Raw genomic sequence first — 23,490 nt, 5'->3', positions numbered from 1 at the left:
AACTAACTGAACAATTCTGGTGAGATTAGTATTTGATGGCGGTTGATTCGTTTCATAGTTATTCCAAGACAAGCAGTACAAGCCTACAAGCAAAGGAAATCCGACCAACATGCGCAACTAGCTATTCCAAGAACGTAATTAAACACACGAGAAAACAACCAACAAAGTAGTATCTATCCGCCATGAATGAACAGAAAAGGCAATCCAACAGCTGCAGCCACCGCATGTTCCAATCCTAAGCTTCATTACGATTATATCTCAGAAGAGGAATCAGAAGAGGAATCGGAAGAGGTATCAGAAGAGGAATCGGAAGAGGTATCATCCAATAAGGATGGTTCACCTCTCTCCACTCGTGCCCTGGACATTTCAGCCATTTCTCTCTGTCTTGCGCTGAATTGCTCCACTTCCTCGTGGCTTGGGTACCCATGTTTCAGAGCCGCAGCACGCCTATAGAAACGAGCATAAGAGCGGCCATTACCGCAGACGTTACCCACAAAACCACAAGTCCTACACATTAGTATATAGCCCTCTCCAACTTCAATTACGCCCAACGGGACACTTTCCCGGTAGGGACACAGATATTGGTGGTGGCCGTCCATAAGGCAAACTGCACAATGCTCATTCTGAGAATGGCATTTCTTAGACTCACGGTAACTTTTCTTCTTTGCAGTAGGAGTATCATCATCAAGTTGGAGTTTACTCATAGAGCTTTCGACAGCTTTTGTTTCTTTCTTCTCATCTGTTTGTTGCACATAAATTAATTAATACTAGATATATTTACTCAGCTAATTAACAGGTCAAATTAAGAGAGCCACCAAAAATAGATACATATTTTCAATATAAAAAGGGAATTCTATCGAAACAAAAAACTAGGCATGTAATTAATTTAAGGGTAATTCTCGCACAGTGACGAAAAACAGCAATTTTTTGTTTGATATGTTTCGTCAAACGCATATATTTTGGGTTTAACAGCAATTAAGCTGCAACATTTTTGGTTAATATGCAGAATTTACAAACCCTAAAACAGAAACCAAACGCATATATATACACCAAGACAAATCCGGATCTCACCTCGAATCTCACAGCCGGTTGGGCTTCAGCTTCATTCACTAGCTACTTTCTGTGGCAGAGTGACGTTAAAACGGAAGTTGGAAAAACCTGATGCTAATTTTGTGGTACTCTCAGACTTGGAGGGTTTCTCCTATTCGAGTCACTCTAGCAGGCTCAAAATTTTGGAAGATAGAATGTACTGTGCCATCAGTACTTGGCCTTATTACCGTTGGATTAAGATCAAACGGTGGGTGGCCATGATTTCTGTAAACCTGAGGTCTAGGAGAACATGACTGCTAATCTAGCTATAATAATAGTACGTACGAAAAACTAACTGAACAATTAGAGATATACTTGGTTGAAGTTGAAAAAAAAATGCTGATGTGAACAGCCCAAGAGTAGACGATCGTTGATGCTTTCTATCAACTTACGCCAGAGTTTCTGCGTTTAACAATATTTTAGCAACAGTATTAGTCAACCATATTCAATTTCACCGCTTCATGTTATACAACAGAATTTCACAGATGATGTGAAATCTTCAGCGTTCCATTCCGTTACAGATCTGACAATATATTGTTGGGGCTTAAAAAGACTTCACTACTTTGGAGATGTTTATCTCACAAAGAAGAATGTAACGCAGTGAAATTGATAGGAAAGTGAAAGAAAGAATACTCAAACTATTACACAAGATTTTTATTCACTCACAAACTTAATACAAGAGGAAACACTCAAACACTCTTGGAAGCTTTGTTGCTTCTTCGCACTTCTCACTTCTCACTTGGCTCTCTCACTTCTCACTACTTGCTCTCTTGGTTGTTACATCACATAGCTTAGCACCTCACCTATTTATAGGCAAGGTTTGCCAACTTTGGCATTGCTAGAACTTTCTAGCTAATGCTTAACAACCACACATTTTTACAAGATTCTAGATATTTCTACAAAAAGCCTTAGATATTTATGCATGCATTCCACCAACTTGAACTTTGCTAGAGCTCTCAAGTATGTGCATGGATCTTTCTTTGTGTATGGGCCAGATTAATTGTCTTGGGCCAAGACAAGATTACAATTCAACATCCCCCCTTACTCTTGTCTTGTGACACCGATTGAGTTCCTCAGTCTGATAAAGTCTTCTTGTTTGAGTGGCTTAGTGAATATGTTCGCAATTTGGTCTTGAGACTTCACGTATTCCACTTGCAATACACTCTCTTATGTAATGATAGCGGGTATCTATGTGTTTGCTCCTGTCATGGAATACTAGATTCTTTACTAGAGCTATTGCAGACTTGTTGTCAACATAGATCTCTGTTGGCTCTTCTTGTGTCATGCTTAATTCTTTCAGCAAGTTTCTCAGCCAAATTGCATGACAAACACATGAGGTAGTAGTTATGTATTCAGCTTCGCAGGTAGACAGAGTGACAATTGGTTGCTTCTTCAACATCCATGTGAATGCAGTGTCTCCCATGAAGAACACAAATCCTGTAGTGCTTTTTCAATTGTCGGAATCTCTTGCCCAATCACTGTCGCTATATGCACCAAGTTTGTAGTTATCAGAATTTGAATAGAACAAGCCAAAGTTAATAGTACCTTTAAGGTATCGAAGAATTCTTTTGGCGGTCTTCAAATGTGTAGCTGTGGGATTCTCCATGTAGCGATTGACTAATCCGACAGCATAGAGATTATCTGGTCTTGTGCAAGTCAAGTAGCGCAAGCTTCCAACTATACTTTTGAAAAATGTTAGATCTACCCTTTCTCCTTGGTCATGCTTGGTTAGTTTGACTCCGCACTCCATTGGTGTGGTTATGGGCTTGTAGTCGTCCATTTTGAACTTTTTCAGTATCTTCTTTGTGTAGCTTTCTTGGGAGATGAAAGTGCCTTCTTTGTTCTTCTTGACTTCAATGCCTAGGTAGTATGCCATCAGCCCGATGTAGGTCATCTCGAATTCTTTGGTCATCACTCTCTTGAACTCTTCAAACATGCTTGGATTACTTCCGGTGAAGATTAGATCATCCACATATAAGCACACAATCAAAATATCTCCATCTTTGACTTTGACGTAGAGAGCATGTTCATGGGGGCACTTGGTGAAATTGTTTTCCTGGAAGTACTTGTCGATGCGACTATTCCATGCTCGTGGCGTTTGTTTTAACCCGTAGAGGGTTTTCTTTAGCTTCAGAACCTTGTCTTCATGTCCTTTACTTTCATAGCCTGATGGTTGCTGAATGTAGACTTTTTCCTCAAAGACTCCATTTAGGAAAACGGACTTCACATTCATTTGTTGAATCTTCCATTTATTTTGAGCTGCCAAGGAAATTAGTAATCATATAGTTTCCAAACGAGCAACAGGTGCAAATACCTCATTATAGTCGATTCCGGCTCTTTGACTATAGCCTTTTGCCACTAGTCTCACCTTGTATCTTTCAACCTATCCATTGGCATTTTTCGTTGTCTTGTACACCCACTTGACTCCGATGGCTTTGTGTCATTTCGGAAGAATAACGGGTTCCTATGTATCATTTTTTTGAATTGCTTCAATTTCTTCATCCATTGCTTTCCTCCACTTAGTATCCTGCCCTGCTTCTTGGAAGTCGACTAGTTAACAATTAGCAAAGAGACATAAAAGCATATGATTATCAAGTCTTTCAGCTACCTTATAGAGATCTCGTATACTTCTTGTGCGTGGTACTTTTCTTTCATTTAGGCTCCCACTTGATGATCCTGGTGAAGTACCATGATTGGTTGATGTTGGTGAAATAGGTGGAGTAGTGGATTCTTGTTGAACCTCTCTTGCTTGCTCCATCATCCCTTGTTCATTCTCTTCTTTAAACTGAGGAAAGAAGCTGAGATCACTTGCATGAGAGCAAAAATCCCATTCTCCTTCTTCATCGAACATCACGTCTTGATTGATCACAGTCTTCCCATTGTTCGGATTATATAACTTATAGCCTTTTGAATTTGAATCATATCCGATGAAGATGAACTTTTCATTGTTGTCGAGTTTGGTTCTCCTTTCATCTGGTACATGTACATGGGCTATGCTTCCAAAAACTCTTAGATGAGAGATACCTGGTTTTCTTCCATTCCATACTTCTTGTAGAGTCTTTCCCCACACACTTCTTGTTGGAGACCGATTGGATAGGTAGACAGCACATGCTACAGCTTTTACCCACAACTCCTTAGGCAATCTCTTACTTTTGAGCATGCTTCGAGCCATGTCGAGGATGGTTCGAATTTTTCTTTCCGCCGCACCATTTTCTTGAAGGGATCTTGGAACTGTCAAACGTCAACGAAATCCATTAGCTTCACAGAATTCTTGAAATTCCTTTGAAGTGAATTCTCCTCCTCGATCAGATCTCATGGCTTTGATCTTGCAACCACTTTCTTTTTCTACAACGGCTTTGAACTTCTTAAATGCTCCAAATACCTCTGATTTCTGCTTCAAGAAATACACCCAGCTTTTGCTTGAAAAATCATCAATGAAGAGAAGGAAATATTATTTTTACCCAAAGAGCTTGGTTTTATTGGACCTCACACATCAATGTGAATGAGCTCGAGTGGCTTTTGGGCTCTTGTGGTCGACTCATTTGGAAAGCTTTTCCTGAACTGTTTCCCAAGTAAACATCATTCGCAAGCTTAATCAGGGTGACTGATGCACGATAAGCCTCTCACTATCTCCTTCTTAGACAATAACTCCAGTCCCCCAAAATTAAGATGCCCAAAATGAAGATGCCAAAGCCAGGATATGTATTTGTAACATATCTTGAGACATTTTGCAACATCGTTTTGAATGTTCATGGGAAACATCCTATTCTTTGACATTTTTACCTTGGCAATTAATCTTCCTTTGTCATCTCTAAGAAAAAGTCTATAATTTTTCATATGAATATCATAACCTTTTTCTAAGAGTTGACCCAAGCTCAAAATGTTGCTTTTCATATTGGGCATGTAGTAGACATTTGAAATTAATTGGTGACCGCCATTTTTCAGAGGAATAAGGATGTTACCTTTTCCTTTTACGGGTATTTTGGATTCGTCTCCAAAAGAAATGTTGCCATTCACCGATTTATTGAGCTCTACGAACATGCTTTTTCTTCCGCATATGTGGTTACTGGCGCCGGTGTCAAGGTACCATGTATAGTCTTTGTCTCCATCATTGTTCTTGCATGCTAGTAGCACAATGCCATTCTCTTCTCTCTTCTTTCACATAATTGACCTTCTCATCAGGTCTGTTGCTTGGAGCTCTACATTCCCAATCATAATGCCCAAACTTTTGACAATTGTACCATTGAACTTGAGATTTTTCATACCTTAAGTTTGAATGTCCTCTTCCATGACCTTTTGTTGAGCTTCTTCCTCTTTCGTAGTTGCTATGGTTGTTGAAGATCCAACCATGTCCACATCCACAACCTCAACCACGTCCACGTCCATGTCCATATCCGCAACCTCAACCACGACTTTTTCCATACTGGCTTTTCTCGTTGTCGAAGCTTTCTTTTTTCTTTTTTCTTCTTTGGTTGGACATGTGTCTTGAGGAGCTGCTCATCATTCCCTTGCCTTTTCTTATGTTTCTATTCATATGCTTGTAGTGAACCCATTAATTACTCTATACTAATTTCTTTCAAGTTTTTAGTTTCTTCAATCGTCACAACAATGTGCTCGAACTTGGTTCAACGAGCGTAGTATCTTCTCCATAATTCTATTATCTTCTAACTTTTCTCCGTTTCTTTTTAATTGATTGGATACGGCTAAGATTCTTGAGAAATAATCAGATATTGATTCAGACCCTTTCATTTGTAGAGATTCGAAATCACCTCTTAATACTTGAAAATGAACCTTTTTCACTTGTTCGGCTCCTTTGTAAGAGGTTTGAAGCTTCTCCCATGCTTGCTTGGCAGAGGTTGCACTCGAGACCTTCTTAAAACCATTGTCATCTAATGCTTGGTAGATGAGGTAGAAAGCCTTCTTGTCTCTCTTTCTTGAATCTTTCAAACTCTCATTCTGAGGTTGAGACAGAGTAGCTTCATCTTCTGGCTCAATGTAGCATTTCTCCACGACTTCCCATACATCGTGTGCTCCCAAAAGGGCCTTCATTTTGATACTCCAATTATCAAAGTTGTTGTTGTCGAGTACTGGACCTTGGAAGGCTGCCACAACGTTGCTAGCCATAGCTTTGATACCACTTTGTTGGGGCTTAAAAAGACTTCACTACTTTGGAGATGTTTATCTCACAAAGAAGAATGTAATGCAGCGAAATTGATAGACAAGAGAAAGAAATAATACTCAAACTATTACACAAGATTTTTATTCACTCACAAACTTAGTACAAGAGGAAACACTCAAACACTTTTAGAAGCTTTGTTGCTTCTTCTCACTTCTCACTTCTCACTTCTGACTTGGCACTCTCATTTCTCACTACTTGCTCTCTTGGTTGTTACATCACATAGCTTAGCACCTCACCTATTTATAGATAAGTTTGCCAACTTTGGCATTGCTAGAAATTTCTAGCTAATGCTTAACAACCACACTTTCACCATTCTGAAGAGGTATCGAATGAGGTTAAACCCCAACAAATGTGCCTTCGGCGTAGGCTATGGCAAATTCTTAGGCTTCATGATAAGCCAATGAGGCATTGAGGCTAATCCCGAGAAAATCAAAGCAATACTCGACATGAAGGAACCAATAACTTCAAAAGACATCCAGAGCCTCACTGGCAAGGCGGCAGCCTTAACTAGGTTCATCTCTAAGGCCACAGACAGATGTGCTCCTTTCTTTAAAGCACTCAAGGGAAGTAAGAAGTACATTACATAGACTGATGAATGTGCCGAGGCATTCAAAAACCTCAAGGACTACATGAGTAAAGCCTCTCTGCTCTCCAAACCTGAGGGTGGTTACACTCTCATTATCTATCTATCGGTATCGGCTTCAGCAGTAAGTTCCGTTCTCATTCAAAATGATGGTAATGTTGAACGACCTGTCTATTACGCTAGCAAGGCCTTACAAGATGCGGAGACACGATACTCCAACATTGAGAAATTGGCTTTAACATTGGTCATGACTGCTCGAAAACTTCGCCTTTACTTCCAAGCACACTCCATCATCGTGCTTACCAATCATCCTATTCGACAGATACTCCAAAGTCCTGACATTTCAGGGTGAATGATCAAATGGGCAATATCATTGGGTGAGTTTGACATCTTCTACCAACCAAAGCCAGCTGAGAAGGGCCAAGCAGTGGCAGACTTCATCATCGACTTCACATATCCTGTTGACATTGTTTCTACGCCTAAAGAAATGGTTTCATTACCCTCGGAAACTCAGAAAATAGAACCAACAACCCCAGCATGGAGTCTATATGTTGATGGCTTGTCCAACCAATAGGGTTGTGGAGCAGGACTAGTTCTTAGGACCCCTAACAAAGTGGCGATGAAGTATGCTATTCGTTTCAAATTCAAGGCGTTGAACAATGAGGCCGAATATGAAGCCCTCATAGCAAGCTTACGTTTGGCCAAAAACCTTGGGGTTAAACAAATTGATATCTTCAGTGACTCCCAATTGGTGGTTAACCAGGTCACCAACAACTTTAACGCTAAGGATAGCTCCATGGTAGCATATTTGGCACAAACACAATTGTTGCTCAAACACTTCCACTACCAGATCACCCAAATTCCTCGAGCGGCAAATAGTCATGCAGATGCTTTAGCTCGCCTCGCATTAACAGTGGAAGACAATATTAGGAGAAAAATTCAGGTCGAATTGTTTGCAGCACCAAGCACCATGGCTACGGAAGTGTGTAATTTACAACAGGGGGATAGTTAGATTACCCCGATTTATAGATTCCTTGCTCATGGCACCTTCCAAATTACAAAGTCCAAGCTAAGTAGCTTCGATACAAGTATACCCGTTACTTGATCATTAACGACCAACTCTACAAGTGGGGTTTCAACCTACCATACCTAAGATGCCTTACGCCCGCGGAGGCGGAAATTGTCTTTCGGGAAATACATGAAGGAGTCTGCGGAGATCATGCTGGATCTTGATCCCTAGTACACAAGGCTTTTCGCCAAGGATATTACTGGCCAACACTCCACCAAGATGCCATCAGAATATCCCGCTTATGTGATAAATGTCAACGCTATGCAACTATTCCTTACTCCCCTCCCGAGCCGCTCACTCCTACGCTCAGCCCTTGGCCCTTCGCCCAATGGGGACTTGATTTGATCGGCCCAATGCTTGCAGGGAAGGGCAAGGTCCGCTATGCAATCGTTGCAGTTGACTATTTCACAAAGTGGGTCGAAGTAGAACCCTTGGCAACCATTACTGAGGCAAAAATAGAAGACTTCGTATGGAAGAACATCCTTTGCAGATTCGGCATTCCCAATGCGATAGTCACTGACAACGGGCGACAGTTCGACAACAATAAGTTCAGGATGTTGTTCTTTAAGTTCAACATCAACTTATATTTTGCTTCCCCAGTTCATCCCCAGTCTAATGGACAAGTTGAAGCCATCAACAAAATAATCAAGCGAACTTTGAAAACCAGCTTGGACAAGGCTAAAGGTTGTTGGCCAGAATTTGTACCCCAAGTTCTTTGGTCATACCGCGCTTCGTATCGGACGTCAACAGGAGAAACCCCATTCTCATTTGCCTTTGGTACAGAGGTAGTTGTCCCAGTTGAGCTTAAGCAAGCAATGTCCGAGTCCAGAACTACGTGCAAAGCGAAAATGACAAACAACTTACCCTCAACTTAGATCTAGTCGAGGAACACAGAAACCAGGCTCACTTGAGGAATGTCGCCTACAAGCAGTGCATCTCCAACTACTATGACTCAAGGGTCAAACCTCGTTCTTTCAAAGTGGGGGACTGGGTATTGATGAAAAGATTACTCTGCGACAGAGTCCCGAGTGAAGGAACTCTTAGTCCAAACTAGGATGGGCCGTTTGAAGTTGTTGGCATCAGTCGCCCTGGCTTCTACAAGCTTAGAAGCTCCGATGGCAAGACCCTTGGCCATCCATGGAACACTGATCACTTGAAGTACTATTTCAAGTAAACTCACATTGTACAAGTGTTAAGCTTCAGCTGTTCGGCATCCTATGTAACGAAGACCATTTGTCATGAATTCAATAAAGAGGTGATTTAGACAACTCGGTCCTAATCCTCTTACATTCCTAGCAATGAAACACTCAGGTTCAAAGCTTAAACATGAATGCTCCCAACAGGAAATAAAGTCTAAGTATATGTCAACAAGACTATACAAATAAACGAACAACTCTACAGTATATTCGTTCAATCTGACCCAAGTTATGGCTTATATCCAAACAAAGGATTTGCTCAAACATAGCCAGGCATTCATCAATGATAGTGCAAATACTTGGTAATTAACATCAAACTATACGGCGCAAAGTCGTAAGCATCCATAAATAAAAAGCTCTCAGGCTTACAACATGGCACATGCCATACAAACAAAAAACTAGTACATCCAGAGTACATGGCACGTGGCACACAAACAACAAACTAGTACATCCAGAATACATGGCACATGCCACACAAACAACAAACTAGTACATTCAGAGTACATGACACATGCCACACAAATAACAAACTAGTACATCTAGAGTACATGGCACATGCCACACAAACAACAAACTCGTACATCCAGAGTACATGCAGAAAAAAAGGGCACTACGAGTCATCCTCATTTGAGACCGAACCCCTGACAATATCACCCTACATTTTAACCCCATCGCCATCACCACCTTCCTCAGCATCTTTAGGACCATTTTCACTCTCCTGAGACTGCTCACTGATACTAGCCTCATTATCAGAGTCATCATCACTACTAGGATCAACTACGAGGATGAAGGCTTCACCTTTTTGTAGGTACTCATCCATCTCATCATGGTACTTTCGGATAATGCTTCCATTGTCGTAACGCTCAAGGACGACCATCTATTTCCTTTTCTCAAAATTAGCCGCCCGGATGCAATGAGGTCTAAAGGCATCGTGAAAGGCCTGGGAACCTAAGAACTCCTGCATAGCAGCATCCTTCTCAGTCGGGATACTTCTCTTTAGTCCAGAAACCTCAACCAAGGCACTATCCAACTCCCCTTTAACCTTGGAAACCTCAAGGATGGTTGTCTCCAACTGTTCCTTAGTTGCTTCCAATTGTTTCCTGAGCCTCACGTTCTCACCATTCTGCCTCTTTAAACTCTTAAAGTTTTGATCCTTAAGGCGGATGTCATCAGCCAAAGCTTGGCTCGTTTTTTTGGCATCATTCACAAGCTGCTTATTCTCTTTAAACTTTGCCTTGTACCGCTTGACCTTTCGTAATTTGTCATCGTACTCGGTCATGACCTACATGACAAGATGATCGTCACTACCAGGAAAAAGAGGGGAGAAAGCAAAGAAATGACAGAGTAACACTTACATAAGAAGATAGCCTCATCATCCAGTCACGATCTGATTCGTTCTCATCTAGCGTCTCGCCAAGCTCATCAACAGTGGATTGACATCTTACTAGGAAATTATTGACATACCTAAAACTACTTGGCTGCATGGCAACCTTCAAGTCTTTCCAATGAATGCTGCCAACCTCTTCCTTATACTTTCTCTTACGGCTAGAGCTAAGGCCACCTTTTTGGTCAGTAGACTCCATGGTTGGAGGAAATATAGGATTGATGGTAGGAAGAGGAGGGAGCAGTCGTCTCTCATCCCCTGCAACTATGGCAACAGCACACTCGATGACCTCAACTTCAGCCTTCTTTGAGGCAGCAATCTTGAGGACCTTCTCTTGCGACTTAGGTTTAGGGGTTGGCCTTACCAAGTGCTTACGAGCTCTCTTGTGAAACAAAATGTCATCTACGGGAACTAACATGGGTGCTTTGCCTTTCTTGCCCATTTTCTCCACTAAACAAGAAAAATCAAAGTAAGGAATGCAACTTTGTAAAAGAAAGAGGAGGCGAAATGAAAGACACAACTTACTTGCTCGTCTTTTGCACTCCGACACTAGGGGCTGGAAACCGTACTTTCGAAATAAGGGTCGTAGCTTGCCTAAATGTCTATCCTCTTTGGGCACCCTCAACACCTCTCTACGTTAGCTAGCTCCCATTCGGACGGCTTGATGGTCCCTCGCGTCACTGCACGAAGAAAAATGTTAGAAGCAAGAGAAAATCACAACAAATAGCAAATAATGCAAACAATGGATACATTACAACCTACAGTTTGGAAGTGAGTAGGAACATGTCGCTCAGGCATGACACCTTTAGCATACTCCCAATCATTATAAAGAAAGCACCAACGGTTTTTCCAAGTGCAGTACGCATTTTTCTTACCAAAGATAATACACTCTCTCTCACTCTGACATGCACACTCGGCATACCTAGTGCATGCTTTCACCGGGCGCATCTTATAGCAGTAGCGCCACTGATGAAAGGAAGGCTCACCTAACCCACATTCTATCCAAATAATATAAAACCCGATCAAGGTATCCCAAAAACCAAGGTAGAGTTGCCCAGGCGCATATCTAATGAAAGACAACATCCGTTACAACCATGGGTGCACAAGCAGCTTCACCTCTAAAGTCAATAATATCTGGGTATAGAACATAACATGACCATTGGGCGGTTTAGAGGACAATTCTTCATGATGCACCAAACGCATTCTTACACTACGGGGGATACTACATGACTACCTTAGGGCCTCAAGCTGTTTTTCGCTATCTAACAAGTTTTGCACTAAATGGTCTGCTGTGAACTCAGAGCGAAATATGGGCATGGCGTCACAAACAACCCCCTCACCCACTGACATGAAGGAGGAAGAACCAATATTGGTTAAGGCTTGACAATTGCGAAGATCACCCAATCTCGAATTTTTTGTACAAGACTCAAACATTGCAAGCTCAAACCTAGAGTTAGAGTTAGGGGAGCCCTCATCACTAGGACTTTCAGACTCTGACATCTACAACAAACAAAAACAAAATCTATCACCACATGAAAGATCGAAACATAAAGAAGTTCCTAGGGCATGGAGAAAAGCTCAATCAGTTCATTATGTTCTCAACCAAATACATGAACACTCAAACAATTCAACAAGAATGAAAGCATGCGATCTAGTGAAGAAGACTACCAACCTGAACATGGTGCAAAGCAATGTCGGAATCCCTCTCAGCTATAAGAGCACTATGTCTCCAAAAATCACTACAAAATGAGCAAATGAAGACAATGAAAAGAGTGGAAACTTATCATTCTCATAGGGTTCAACATGGCCAAAGAAATTCAAAATTCAAAATTCAAACCATGAGAAAACCCCACATGGAAAGTCTTCAAACTTCCACACAAGCTAGGGAGTTTTCAAATTTCAAACTTACAGCACCCCTTCTCCCCCTAAAAAAAAGAAAAAAAAAACATCCGAAAAAAAAGAAAAAAAAATCCGAAAAAATGAGAGGGGGATGAGGTGAACATATTAGCTTCATCAAAGGAGTTCAACCACAATTTTCAAAAGCTTTACACACTCTTGATCAAGACAGTGTGAAGCAAAACTAATTTATGGTGTCAACAAGAGCTTCATCAATGGAGGGTAACCACAATTCTCAAAAGCTTCACACTCTTGATCAAGACAGTGTGAAGCAAAACCAATTTATGGTGCCAATAAGAGCTTCATCAATGGAGGGCAACTACAATTCTCAAAAGCTTCACACACTTGGTGCCAACGAGAGCTTCATGAATGGAGGGCAACCACAATTCTCAAAAGCTTCACACTCTTAATCAAGACAATGTGAAGCAAAACCAATTTATGGTGCTAACAAGAGCTTCATCAATGGAGGGCAACCACAATTCTTGGTGCCAACAAGAGCTTCATCAATGGAGGGCAACCACAATTCTCAAAAGCTTCACACACTCTTGATCAAGACAGTGTGAAGCAAAACCAATTTATGGTGCCAACAAGAGCTTCATCAATGGAGGGCAACCACAATTCTTGGTGCCAACAAGAGCTTCATCAATGGAGGGCAACCACAATTCTCAAAAGCTTCACACTCTTGATCAAGACAGTGTGAAGCAAAACCAATTTATGGTGCCAACAAGAGCTTCATCAATGGAGGGCAACCACAATTCTCAAAAGCTTCACACACTCTTGATCAAGACAGTGTGAAGCAAAACCAATTTATGGTGCCAACAAAAGCTTCAACACAAAAGCTTCACCTACAAAGCTTCAACACAAAAGCTTCACCTACAAAGCTTCAACTCCAAAGTTTCACCTACAAAAGCTTCAACTCCAAAGCTTCAACTCCAAAGCTTCACCTACAAAAGCTTCAACTCCAAAGCTTCAATTCCAAAACTTCAACACAAAAGCTTCACCTACAAAGTTTCACCTACAAAGCTTCAACACAAAAGCTTCACCCATAAAAGCTTCACCCACAAAAGCTACACCCACAGAAGCTTCACCCACAAAAGCTTCACCTACAAAAGCTTCAACACAAAAGCTTCACCTACAAAAGCTTCAACACAAAAGCTTCACCTACAAAAGCTTCACACACTCTTGATCAAGATAGTGTGAAGCAAAATCAATTCATGGTACCCAACAAAGCTTCAACCTCAAAGCTTCATCTACAAAGCTTAAATATATATATATATATATATATATATATATATTTTTTCCGAAATTAAAAAATTTGAAAATTCGAAAAAAAAAAAATTGCCTAGGCCTTCTCTTCTTTGGGCCTAACAACTTTCATAACAAATATATATGAAGGAGGAGTTTTGGGCTACCATTTAGAAGGGAAAATGGTGAAGTTTTGTTACTTTGGAAACTTGGCTACTAGCAAGACACCTCTTTCGTCAACTCTCTCGACCAGAGACTTGGGGGACTCCTACCATATGCTACTGCACCTTGATACTCGGAAGTCTCACGACCACTCAGTTACTTGGATTTTTCAAGTCTCCAACCGAGAAGTCTTCCTTACTCGGGAAATTAAGGGATCACTACCTCAACATACATGCTTCACTCACAAAGCTTCAACATACATGCTTCAACAAAAGAAAAAATTCAAAGAACTTAGTGAAGAAAGCTTTGGTGTATTTAACACAATACGTTGAAATGAAGCAAAATTTATTTATTGATATCTCTGATAAGTTATAAATATGTACATATACATGAATCAAAATAAACAAACAAGAGGGAGCCTTCACAAAGGTTACTCAGGAGAAGTCTCAGCAGTCGGCAGAGCCCTAGTAAGAGTAGGCACCGGAGGGTGATCATTCGGAGCCTCAGTATTGGGTAGAACCCAGAAGGAGGAGGCACTGAAGGTTGATCATTTGGAGCTTCATAACGCGGTACAGCCCTAGAAGACGAAGACAATAAATGCCTTTGGAACAAACTCATAAACCTCTGATGATCAAGTAAAATCTGACCATCAGATTCCTGCAGCTGGTTAAGCTTCATCTTCATGTTTGTAGCATAGTTATGTGCGAGCCTGTGCAACTATTTATTCTCATGCTTGAGCCATCTAATCTCCTGTCTGAGACTTATCACTTCAGCCGCCAATGATTCAACTTGGCGGGTTCGAGCAAATAGGCGTTGGGCCATATTAGACACAGAACCTGCACACTGAACACTGAAAGTTAGAGAATCCTTAACAGCCAACTCATCAAACTGTTTGGAAAGTAGTCTGTTATCTTTGGGAGTGAGAAGGTTCCTGGCCACCACCGCAGCGGTCATATCATTCTTCATCACAGAGTCCTCAACGGTAAGAGGACCAGTAGGGGATAAGAAGGATGGGCGTCATATGTTGTCTTGAGGAGACATAGCTGCCTTTTCACCAAAGTTTATGTCAAAACGACGGTCGAATAGGCCAGACATTTTCAGAAATGATGAAGGAAGAATGAGGTCCAATAAATATCTGAAGTACAAAAATAAAGGGCAACAGGACCGTTGGTTTAAAAATCGAAGAGGCACCACTCTCCAGATTTCGAGAAACGGATTTTCCTGAGTAAAATATGTCGACAATCTCCACACGCAATCAGCTCATTGGGTACCACATATAACTTTGCCAAAGATCTCTGACAAAGTTTAGACACATAAATTTTGAAGGTCCAGCTACCCTACTATTACCCACAAGGGTAAAGGAACATCACCACTGCTTGATAACTGAAAAGTCCCTATGTGTGTCAACCTCCGTGCTCCGTGGCAAGGCAAACTGGCAAAAATGCCCAACCTTTACTCACGTTCGAGAAAACACTCCCAACAAGATTGCTTGCTCAAAAATCGAAGAGGCATCGCTTTCTGAATTTTTAGAGCCAGACTTCCAACAGGATTACTTGCTCAAAAATCGAAGAGGCACCACCCTCCGAATCTCGAGAGCCAGACTCCCAACATGATTACTTTCTCAAAAATTGAAGAGGCACTATTTTCCAAATCTCAAGAGCCAGACTCCCAACAGGATTGATTTCTCAAAAATCGAAGAGGCACCGTTCTTCGAATCTCGAGAGCCAGATCACCGACAGGATTGCTTGTTCGAAAACAGAAGAGGCACCGCTCTCTGAACTTCGAGAGCCAGATTTCCTTGGATAAAGCTTGTCTGCAATCTTCACGCGCAACATCAGCTTTCCAGATACCACAGACCACTTTTTCAAAGTGCTCGACAAAGTTAAAACACGTGAATCTTGCAGCTCCCACTACATTGCTATGACCGAGAAGGGTAAAGGAACAATGTTACCACTCGCTGTTGGGAAAATTCCTATATATGTCGACCTTCATCCTCCACAGCCAGGTAGACTTGCAAATAAAAAAAATGCTTAACTTTTCTTCACATCCGAGAGGGCACTCTCAGCAGAGTCTCTCGAAATACTCAGCTTCTTTTCCCCCCAATAATACCTCTGCAAACAAGCCACACTAGAGCAAGAGTATCTCATATCATCAGGGTTAAAAACAAGAGTATCCCATATCATGCTTTTTCCCTGTCTTTTCCTTTGGCCTTGTTCTTACCTGCAAGACAAGGAGAAAGAGAGCAATCAGTCAGCACTTGGAATCAAGCTTCCAGTTATGAACTGACTACCTGGAACTCCTTGCCAGATTACTTACCTGGCATTGCTCTCGAGTACTCATCTTCAACATCTTATGCTTCCAGAAAAGATACCACATCTACCTGAGGAACAAATAGGGCAAGTGAGAAGGATACAAGGAAGCATGTGGAGACAAGCGCAACAGAACACGTGGCGATTCATCTATTATTTTGTCAACAACAAAAGTATCACATATCATCAAGGTCGAACGCACTCTTGATTTGATGGACTTGTTTTGACCCTCAAATTCTTGAGTCGGCCTTATACTCTGGAGGAAACCAGAAAACCCTTCAGCCCAGTTCAAGAATAAGCCTGTGGAAAGTTACTTCTTCAAAAGCAAAAGTATCTCATATCATCTCTTCTCATTTTTCTTCTCTTTATCCTTCTTGTTGCCTGCAAGATAGGGAGAATGAGAACAATGAGCCGGAACTCGAAATCAAACTTCTGATCTGGGTCTGATTGCTTGGAACTCTGATTGCTTACCTTGTCTGTCACCTCTTTCAGCAAATCTCCTAGCTTGGCGACTTGGGGGACTCTTACTACATGGTTTGTATCGCACTTGACCAAGCCTGAAACTACAAGTAACCTTCAAGTGAAAATGATACATTACCTTGTGCATCTCCACCAGTTAAAGATACCACCCCTGGATGGAGGAAAAGTACTTCCAGAGAAGATGCCACATCTATCTATGAGACAGATAAGGCAAGTGAAAACGATACCACACTTCGGTACTTAGAAGTTTTGTGATTACTCAGCGGCTTGGATCTTGTAAGTCCCCAATCGAGGAGATTCTCTCACTCGGGAACTTAGGGGAGCATTGTTTGTACCATACTTAACCAATCCTGAAACTTCAGAGCACCGGTCAACGTTATACCGTCAAGGACCCAGAAGAGTTTCACTCAAACCAAGAGGCCAATCACAGCGCGACACATGTCGACATCAGAAGCCAATCATAGTACGACATGTGTCAACATCAGAAGCCAATCACAACACGACACATGTCAATGTCAGAACAAAGCTAGAAACTCTCTTCTATAAAAGGTGATCATTCTCCCACAATATTTCCTAATATCATTTGTATTAAATCATTCACTAGTACTCACAAAAGGAGAGCTTGAACCTATGTACTTGTGTAAACCCTTCACAATTAATGAGAACTCCTCTACTCAGTGGACGTAGCCAATCTGGGTGAACCACGTACATCTTGTGTTTGCTTCCTTGTCTTTATCCATTTATATACTTATCCACACTAGTGACCGAAGCAATCTAACGAAGGTCACAAACTTAACACTTTCTGTTGGACCAAAGTCCTCACTGATTTTGTGCATCAACAATATGCATATGCGTGCATACAATTGATAGAAAGCAGATAACTTTCGGAAGAATTTAGGCAAGCATATAGGCAACTTAGTCCCATTTCTTCATTGATGTTAGGAATATTAATTCCAATATCTTTGTGGTTGTAGTATTGGATTAGTCTTTGATAGCAGTTGATTCGTTTCATAGTTATTCCAAGACAAGCAGTACAAGGCTACAAGCAAAGGAAATCCGACCAACAGGCGTAGCTAGCTATTCCAAGAAAGTAAATTAAACACATGAGAAAACAACCAACAACGTAGTATCTATCCGCCACAAATCACTACAAGAAAACATGGAATAGGTGACCAAATTTTATGTGGCGCCCAAAAATTCATCACATATTTTTTCTATATGTGACGAATTGTTTGGAGCGTCACGCATGACTAGTTTTTTAGGTATGAAATTTGAGAACACTTAGGTGACGATAAAGACATCACATATTCTAGAATGGAGTGACGAAAATCATAAGCGTCACTTAAAATTATTTTATATCTTTTAAGATGAAAAAGTGGTGACAAATTTTTTGAAGTCCTTACTAAAATCTATGGCGAGGAACAATGGCGCCCTAACGAAGTATGATATGTGAGGAATTGCAAAAGGGTCACATATGTGTATTCTCGGTGACAAAAGTGATTCATCACTTTTCCAACAATAAATAAATTAAAAAAAAAAGAAAAAAGAAACATAGTAAAGTATTAAACAAATTTGAGAAAGCCCATCTATCTTTCACTTTCACTTTCTCTGTCTTTCAGACTTCTCCCATTTCTCATCACTGTGACCCAAGCTAACCGACGCGTCTCTTAATCTTCTTTTCTCTCTATCGTGACATTACCAGGATCTTCTAAGCCAAATGCTCAAACCATCTCTCATCTATTCATTGTCTATCACACTCCACAACCAAAAACCCTAGAGACCAATTCAACCAACAAGCCAAATCCACACCCTGTTACGTCTCAACCTTCTTCCAGTTTCTTACGCCACCACCGAAAACCCAAGAACCATAGAAACCCTTTCCACCAACTACATAAATCTATGCCAAATTTCTCAATGCCTACGAGACTACTATGTGGCCAAATGGTTAACGAATTTAATTTTTATCATTGTTTTTAACTTAGGGTTTTGGATCTGCAGGTAATTGCCTCCAAATTGAGCACGCTAACAGCCCTCGACCTCTTCATCCATCTTTCAAGGACTCTAATTGGGTAAAATTTGGATTTTAATTTTTAGATTTATATATATATATATCCCTGGCTTTTTCTATTTGTTTTTGGAACTTGCAGGTTTACATTCACAAATTTACAAACAAAAAAAACTAAAGGAAGGAACATTAATCAATAACTTTAGCAAAGAAACTTGTAAGAATTTCTTCTTTTATTCTGGATAATCGTTGGGGATTATTCAAATGATTTATTTGCACATATGGAGGCTTTAATAAGTTGTTTTATTTGGTCCTTCTATTTCAATTTTTTGTTTGTTATGAACTTACAAGTTGGTATTTTTTTCTGGGCTTATTGGTTTTACATGGTGATTGAAGGTAACAAATTTTGAGTTGATGATACCATTTATTGAAAAGGAAAGTTGTTTGATTTGGCTTTGAATTGCTCTGAAATTTGAACCATAATTCTTTTAAGTGTTCTGCATTTGAAAAAGATTGAAAATGGTCTCTTGGGCAAGCAAAATGATTTCCCCCATCATAGATGATTTTCTTTCTTCTGATTATTAGTGGCAATGTCTTTTCTGTTTATTGGTGTTATTATTTGTAGTCCTAGAAAACCATGAAAAACTATATAAAGAAGGATTTAAGAAACACATATATTTCTCCTATATATATTTTCAGCTGCTTAGTTCTTATTAGACGATATGGGGTGACTGATGTTGCATATGACTGATGCTGCATACTGATGCATCATATGGATATTAGACGATATGGAGTGATTGATGCTACATACTGATGCTGCATATGGATATTAGACGATATGGGGTGACTGATGTTGCCAGATTTTATGTTTCCTCTTTCCATGGGATTCTCTAATAAGTCTAATCTCGTAATTTAAGGAAGATTGATTGCTAGATGACTTGTTGTGATTGTGTTGTTTACAGGTTGGTCATGGTTTTTGACAAGGGTAGTTCTCTTGCTTGTGTTTTTTAACCAAGATGTTGTCGGTATAGGTTTTATACTCTGCAAGTTTTGGGGTTGTTCTGCTTTCAGTATTTTAATCTTAATCTCACTTTATCAACATACTTGGTAATTTAAGTGATAGCCACAACTTCCAGAGCTCACCTTTTGAAGGAAATTGAATTGGGAAAACTAATATGTTATTCACCTTTTTTTTTCTATACTAAGTTAGATTTTGGTCTTATTGTTTTTTAGGAATGGTGTTGGAGTTGGGTTTTTATTAAATTTTGGCAGATCTTCATATTCTTGCAATCGCAGATTGGTTTAGAAGTTTAATTATAATTTAAGTAGCTTTTTGTGAATTTTATCTTTTGTTAGTAGATTATCTAGTCCTGACATTTGGAGTCTTGATAACTCACTAACTAGGTTATGATAAATTAGTGAAATCAGATACGCAAAAGAAAAATGAAGATATGATAGCACAACTAAAGGATTGCAAGCCAAGGGCGGACCAACAACATCTCCAGAGGTAGTGACATCAATTTAGCCTTCATTAGTAGTGATATCAATTTGATTGTTATAAAAGCTGAATGTTTTAAAATTACAGTGAATAAGTAGTCTATGGTATGAAACTAGATATGTTTTTCTTGTTAATTAATGGCCTTTTAATGTAGGATGTTTTCAAGCAAAATTCATATAATTGTAAGAAACAAAAGTATTACCACAAGGGAGGGGCAAAACCATTTCATCCAACATGCAAGGAAGGCTCGTAAGGTAATGAAATTAAAGTACATATAAAACTCATTGTGTAATTTAGATAGGCTCGTCTGTTATGTTTTGTTCTTCTATTTCTTCAATTCTTATTTTCATCTCTTTTGTTATTCAAATTCTCAATGCACCTGCTATTCTCTAGACACCAATGTTTATTTTCTTCTCTTTTATTATGTAAGGATAAGATGAAGAAAAATAAGGATGGAGTTAAAGGAGAAAGTATTCAAGAAGCACTTGAGGTAGTGATGGTGATCTTTCAAATGACAATGATACATGTGATGAACTAAAGACCATGACATGGCGGGTAACTTATATTATGTATTTTGTTGTTGGTTTCAAATATGCACACGGTATACCTGTTTTGTTACCGACTTAATGCCTTAGAATCTTGTTAGCATCTCAATATGTTTAGAGGTGTTAGGATGCTTATGTTAGCTTTTGAGATACACAGTTGGTGTATGTATTGGATGTAATCTAACTTATTGATCAATAAAATGTGATTAACTAAAGTATTGCCTCATATTTGTTATGAATTCTAATTCTAGATGACGAAGCAGGGAATGTGTGGTAATTGGTTCGTCACGAATTGTTTTTAACAGGTTTATGATTTTGACACATGTGACACAAATTGCGCCACATGTCAAAGGAATATGTGACACTTTCAGTCTCACTTATTCTTAGCCATAGCATTCTAGGATCAAATTGGGTGACAATAAATTCCTCACTTATACATTTGTTATGTGACGAACTTATAGGTCACTAACTTTTATGTTTTGTGACGCTTATTTCGTCACAGTTAAAATTATTAAGTGACGAATTTGGCATAACAAATACTAAAAATATGTGGCGAATGTAAAATTCGTCACATGAACTATAGGTGACGCTGTATAGGTGACGAACATAGTGACGTTGGATTTTCATCACATATAATCAAATGTGACGAATTTTCATGTTTACGTGACGAATGTATGTCGACACTTAAGCCATGTTTTCTTGTAGTGAATGAACAGAAAAGGCAATCCAACAGCTGCAGCCATCGCATGCTCCAATCCTAAGCTTCATTACGATTATATCTCAGAAGAGGAATCGGAAGAGGTATCATCCAATAAGGATGGTTCACCTCTCTCCAGTCGTGCCCTGGACATTTCAGCCGTTTGTCTCTGTCTTGCCCTGATTTGCTCGACTTCCTCGTGGCTTGGGTAGTCATCTTTCAGAGCCTCAGAACGCCTATAGAAACAAGCATAAGAGCGGCCATGACGGCAGACGTTACCCACAAAACCACAAGTCCTACACATTAGTATATAGCCCCTTCCAACTTCAGTTACGCCCAACGGGACACTTTTCAGGTAGGGACACAGATATTGGTGGTGGCCGTCCATAAGGCAAATTGCACAATGCTTATTCTGAGAATGGCATTTCTTAGACTCACGGTAACGTTTCTTCTTTGAAGTAGGAGTACCATCATCAAGTTGGAGTTTACTCATAGAGCTTTCGACAGCTTTTGTTTCTTTCTTCTCATCTGTTTGTTGCACATAAATTAATTAATACTAGATATATTTACTCAGCTAATTAACAGGTGAAATTAAGGGAGCAGGGCACCCTTGTATTTTGGGTTTAACAGCAATTAAGCTGCAACATTTTTGGTTAATATGCAGAATTTACAAACCCTAAAACAGAAACCAAAGGCATATATATACACCAAGACAAATCCAGATATCACCTCGGAGCTCCGCCGGTTGGGCTGGATTCTTCCCCCGCCCGGATTCTGATCGCGCGAGCCAATTGGCCCTGCCTCCGCGCTTGGCTTCGTCTCTGGGTACCCGGATCATGGCTTCGTCTGTGCGAGAGAGACTCAGAGAGATTGCATGAGTTTGGAGATTTACCTTTTAGGGTTACGCTTTTGACAAAACAATGAAATTACCCTTATATACACCAACTTATTCCACGTCATTTGACCGTCTTGCTCTTCATAAAAATCAAGGATAATGTTAGGGACATGGAAATTTTAAATCAAAATCATATTTGAAAAATTAAATGATGTGTTACCAAAAAAATAAACACGTTAATCAACGCTTAAGTAATAACATAATCATTAACAACCACATCATTTTGTTTAAAAAAATTAATCTCCCTATCATTATCTAAAAATAAAATATCAATCGTTTCTCCATCTACTTAAATGTGGGTTTAAAAAAAGGAAATTTAATATATAAGTCCAATTTTTTAGCCAATAGTAGGAATAGTCAAATTTATTAAAATAAGTCCAATTCTTTGAATTTAATTATTTTATTATCAATAATTATCTATTCAATAATAAGATTTATTATAAAAATCAAATTTCTTCCTAATTATCTCTTTGATTATTTCTCTTTATTTAATTTTTCTTGTTATTTCTTGCTCTTCCTCCCGCTTTAAACCTCATTTATAGATTTTATTTTTAATTTTTATAATCAACCTATATCACAGGTTAATTATTTTTATGTATTTATATGACAGATTCTTTTTTATAATCAGCGTGTCACAAATTAATGTGTTTTGCTTGTAGGTATATTATTTTTTTTCCTACTTTTTAGTTAGGTTTCATAACTCGCTTACATGTATAATATACATTCATATATTTGCTGTTTGAGTTAAATAAGAATGTTTTGTAGATACTTTATGTTAGTATATTAGTTTTTTTTGTTATAAGATATTAGTTAGATTTTTTGGAGTTGAAAAATGCTTGATATTAGAAGATTTTAATTGATTTTTAATATTTAAAAAAAAATATAAAATGAGTATAAAAGAAATAAAAACATATAATTAGATAACTAGACTCACTCCTTAAAATCATCTATATTTTTAGAGCTAGATCTAAAAGCCCCTTAAAAAAAATGAAAACCCAAAAAATTCGAATGGGACATCAAACTTAACTCGAACAAATGATAGTATGGTATTTTATTAATCAACACAAACAAATACAAGGGTGTCATTAGGTACATAGCTCCAGTGACCAATAAATTGATCTAGAGTGAATTTGCGCAAATAGACAAATAAGAGTAAACCCCTAGTAACTACCACAAGTGCCACTAGTACAAAACTATCACAATAAACGATAGTCGCAACAAAGCAATATAGGTAGCCACAATGGTCATCGTTGAATAA

General features: G+C 39.3%; 1 protein-coding gene across 2 annotated transcripts; it reads right to left on the bottom strand.

Annotated features, from left to right (window-relative positions):
• LOC126595551 (uncharacterized) lies at nucleotides 1-22,215 on the bottom strand. 2 transcript variants are annotated; one of them, XM_050261831.1, is made up of 2 exons: nucleotides 22,067-22,215; nucleotides 1-739 (listed from the first exon to the last, which is right to left on the bottom strand). In XM_050261831.1, exons 1-2 carry the CDS (start codon nucleotides 22,173-22,175, stop codon nucleotides 252-254), a joined length of 597 nt encoding a protein of 198 aa, XP_050117788.1. In that variant the 5' UTR covers nucleotides 22,176-22,215; the 3' UTR covers nucleotides 1-251. The 2 variants fall into 2 exon arrangements, with proteins under 2 accessions (XP_050117788.1, XP_050117789.1); XM_050261832.1 differs by lacking the exon at nucleotides 1-739 and adding an exon at nucleotides 21,171-21,865.
• Nucleotides 22,216-23,490: the final 1,275 nt, after the last annotated feature.

This window comes from Malus sylvestris, chromosome 13, assembly GCF_916048215.2.
Source record: "Malus sylvestris chromosome 13, drMalSylv7.2, whole genome shotgun sequence".
Classification (NCBI taxonomy): domain Eukaryota; kingdom Viridiplantae; phylum Streptophyta; class Magnoliopsida; order Rosales; family Rosaceae; genus Malus; species Malus sylvestris.
Note: the sequence above shows the minus strand (reverse complement) of the source record. Positions and strands in the feature narration are given on the sequence as shown.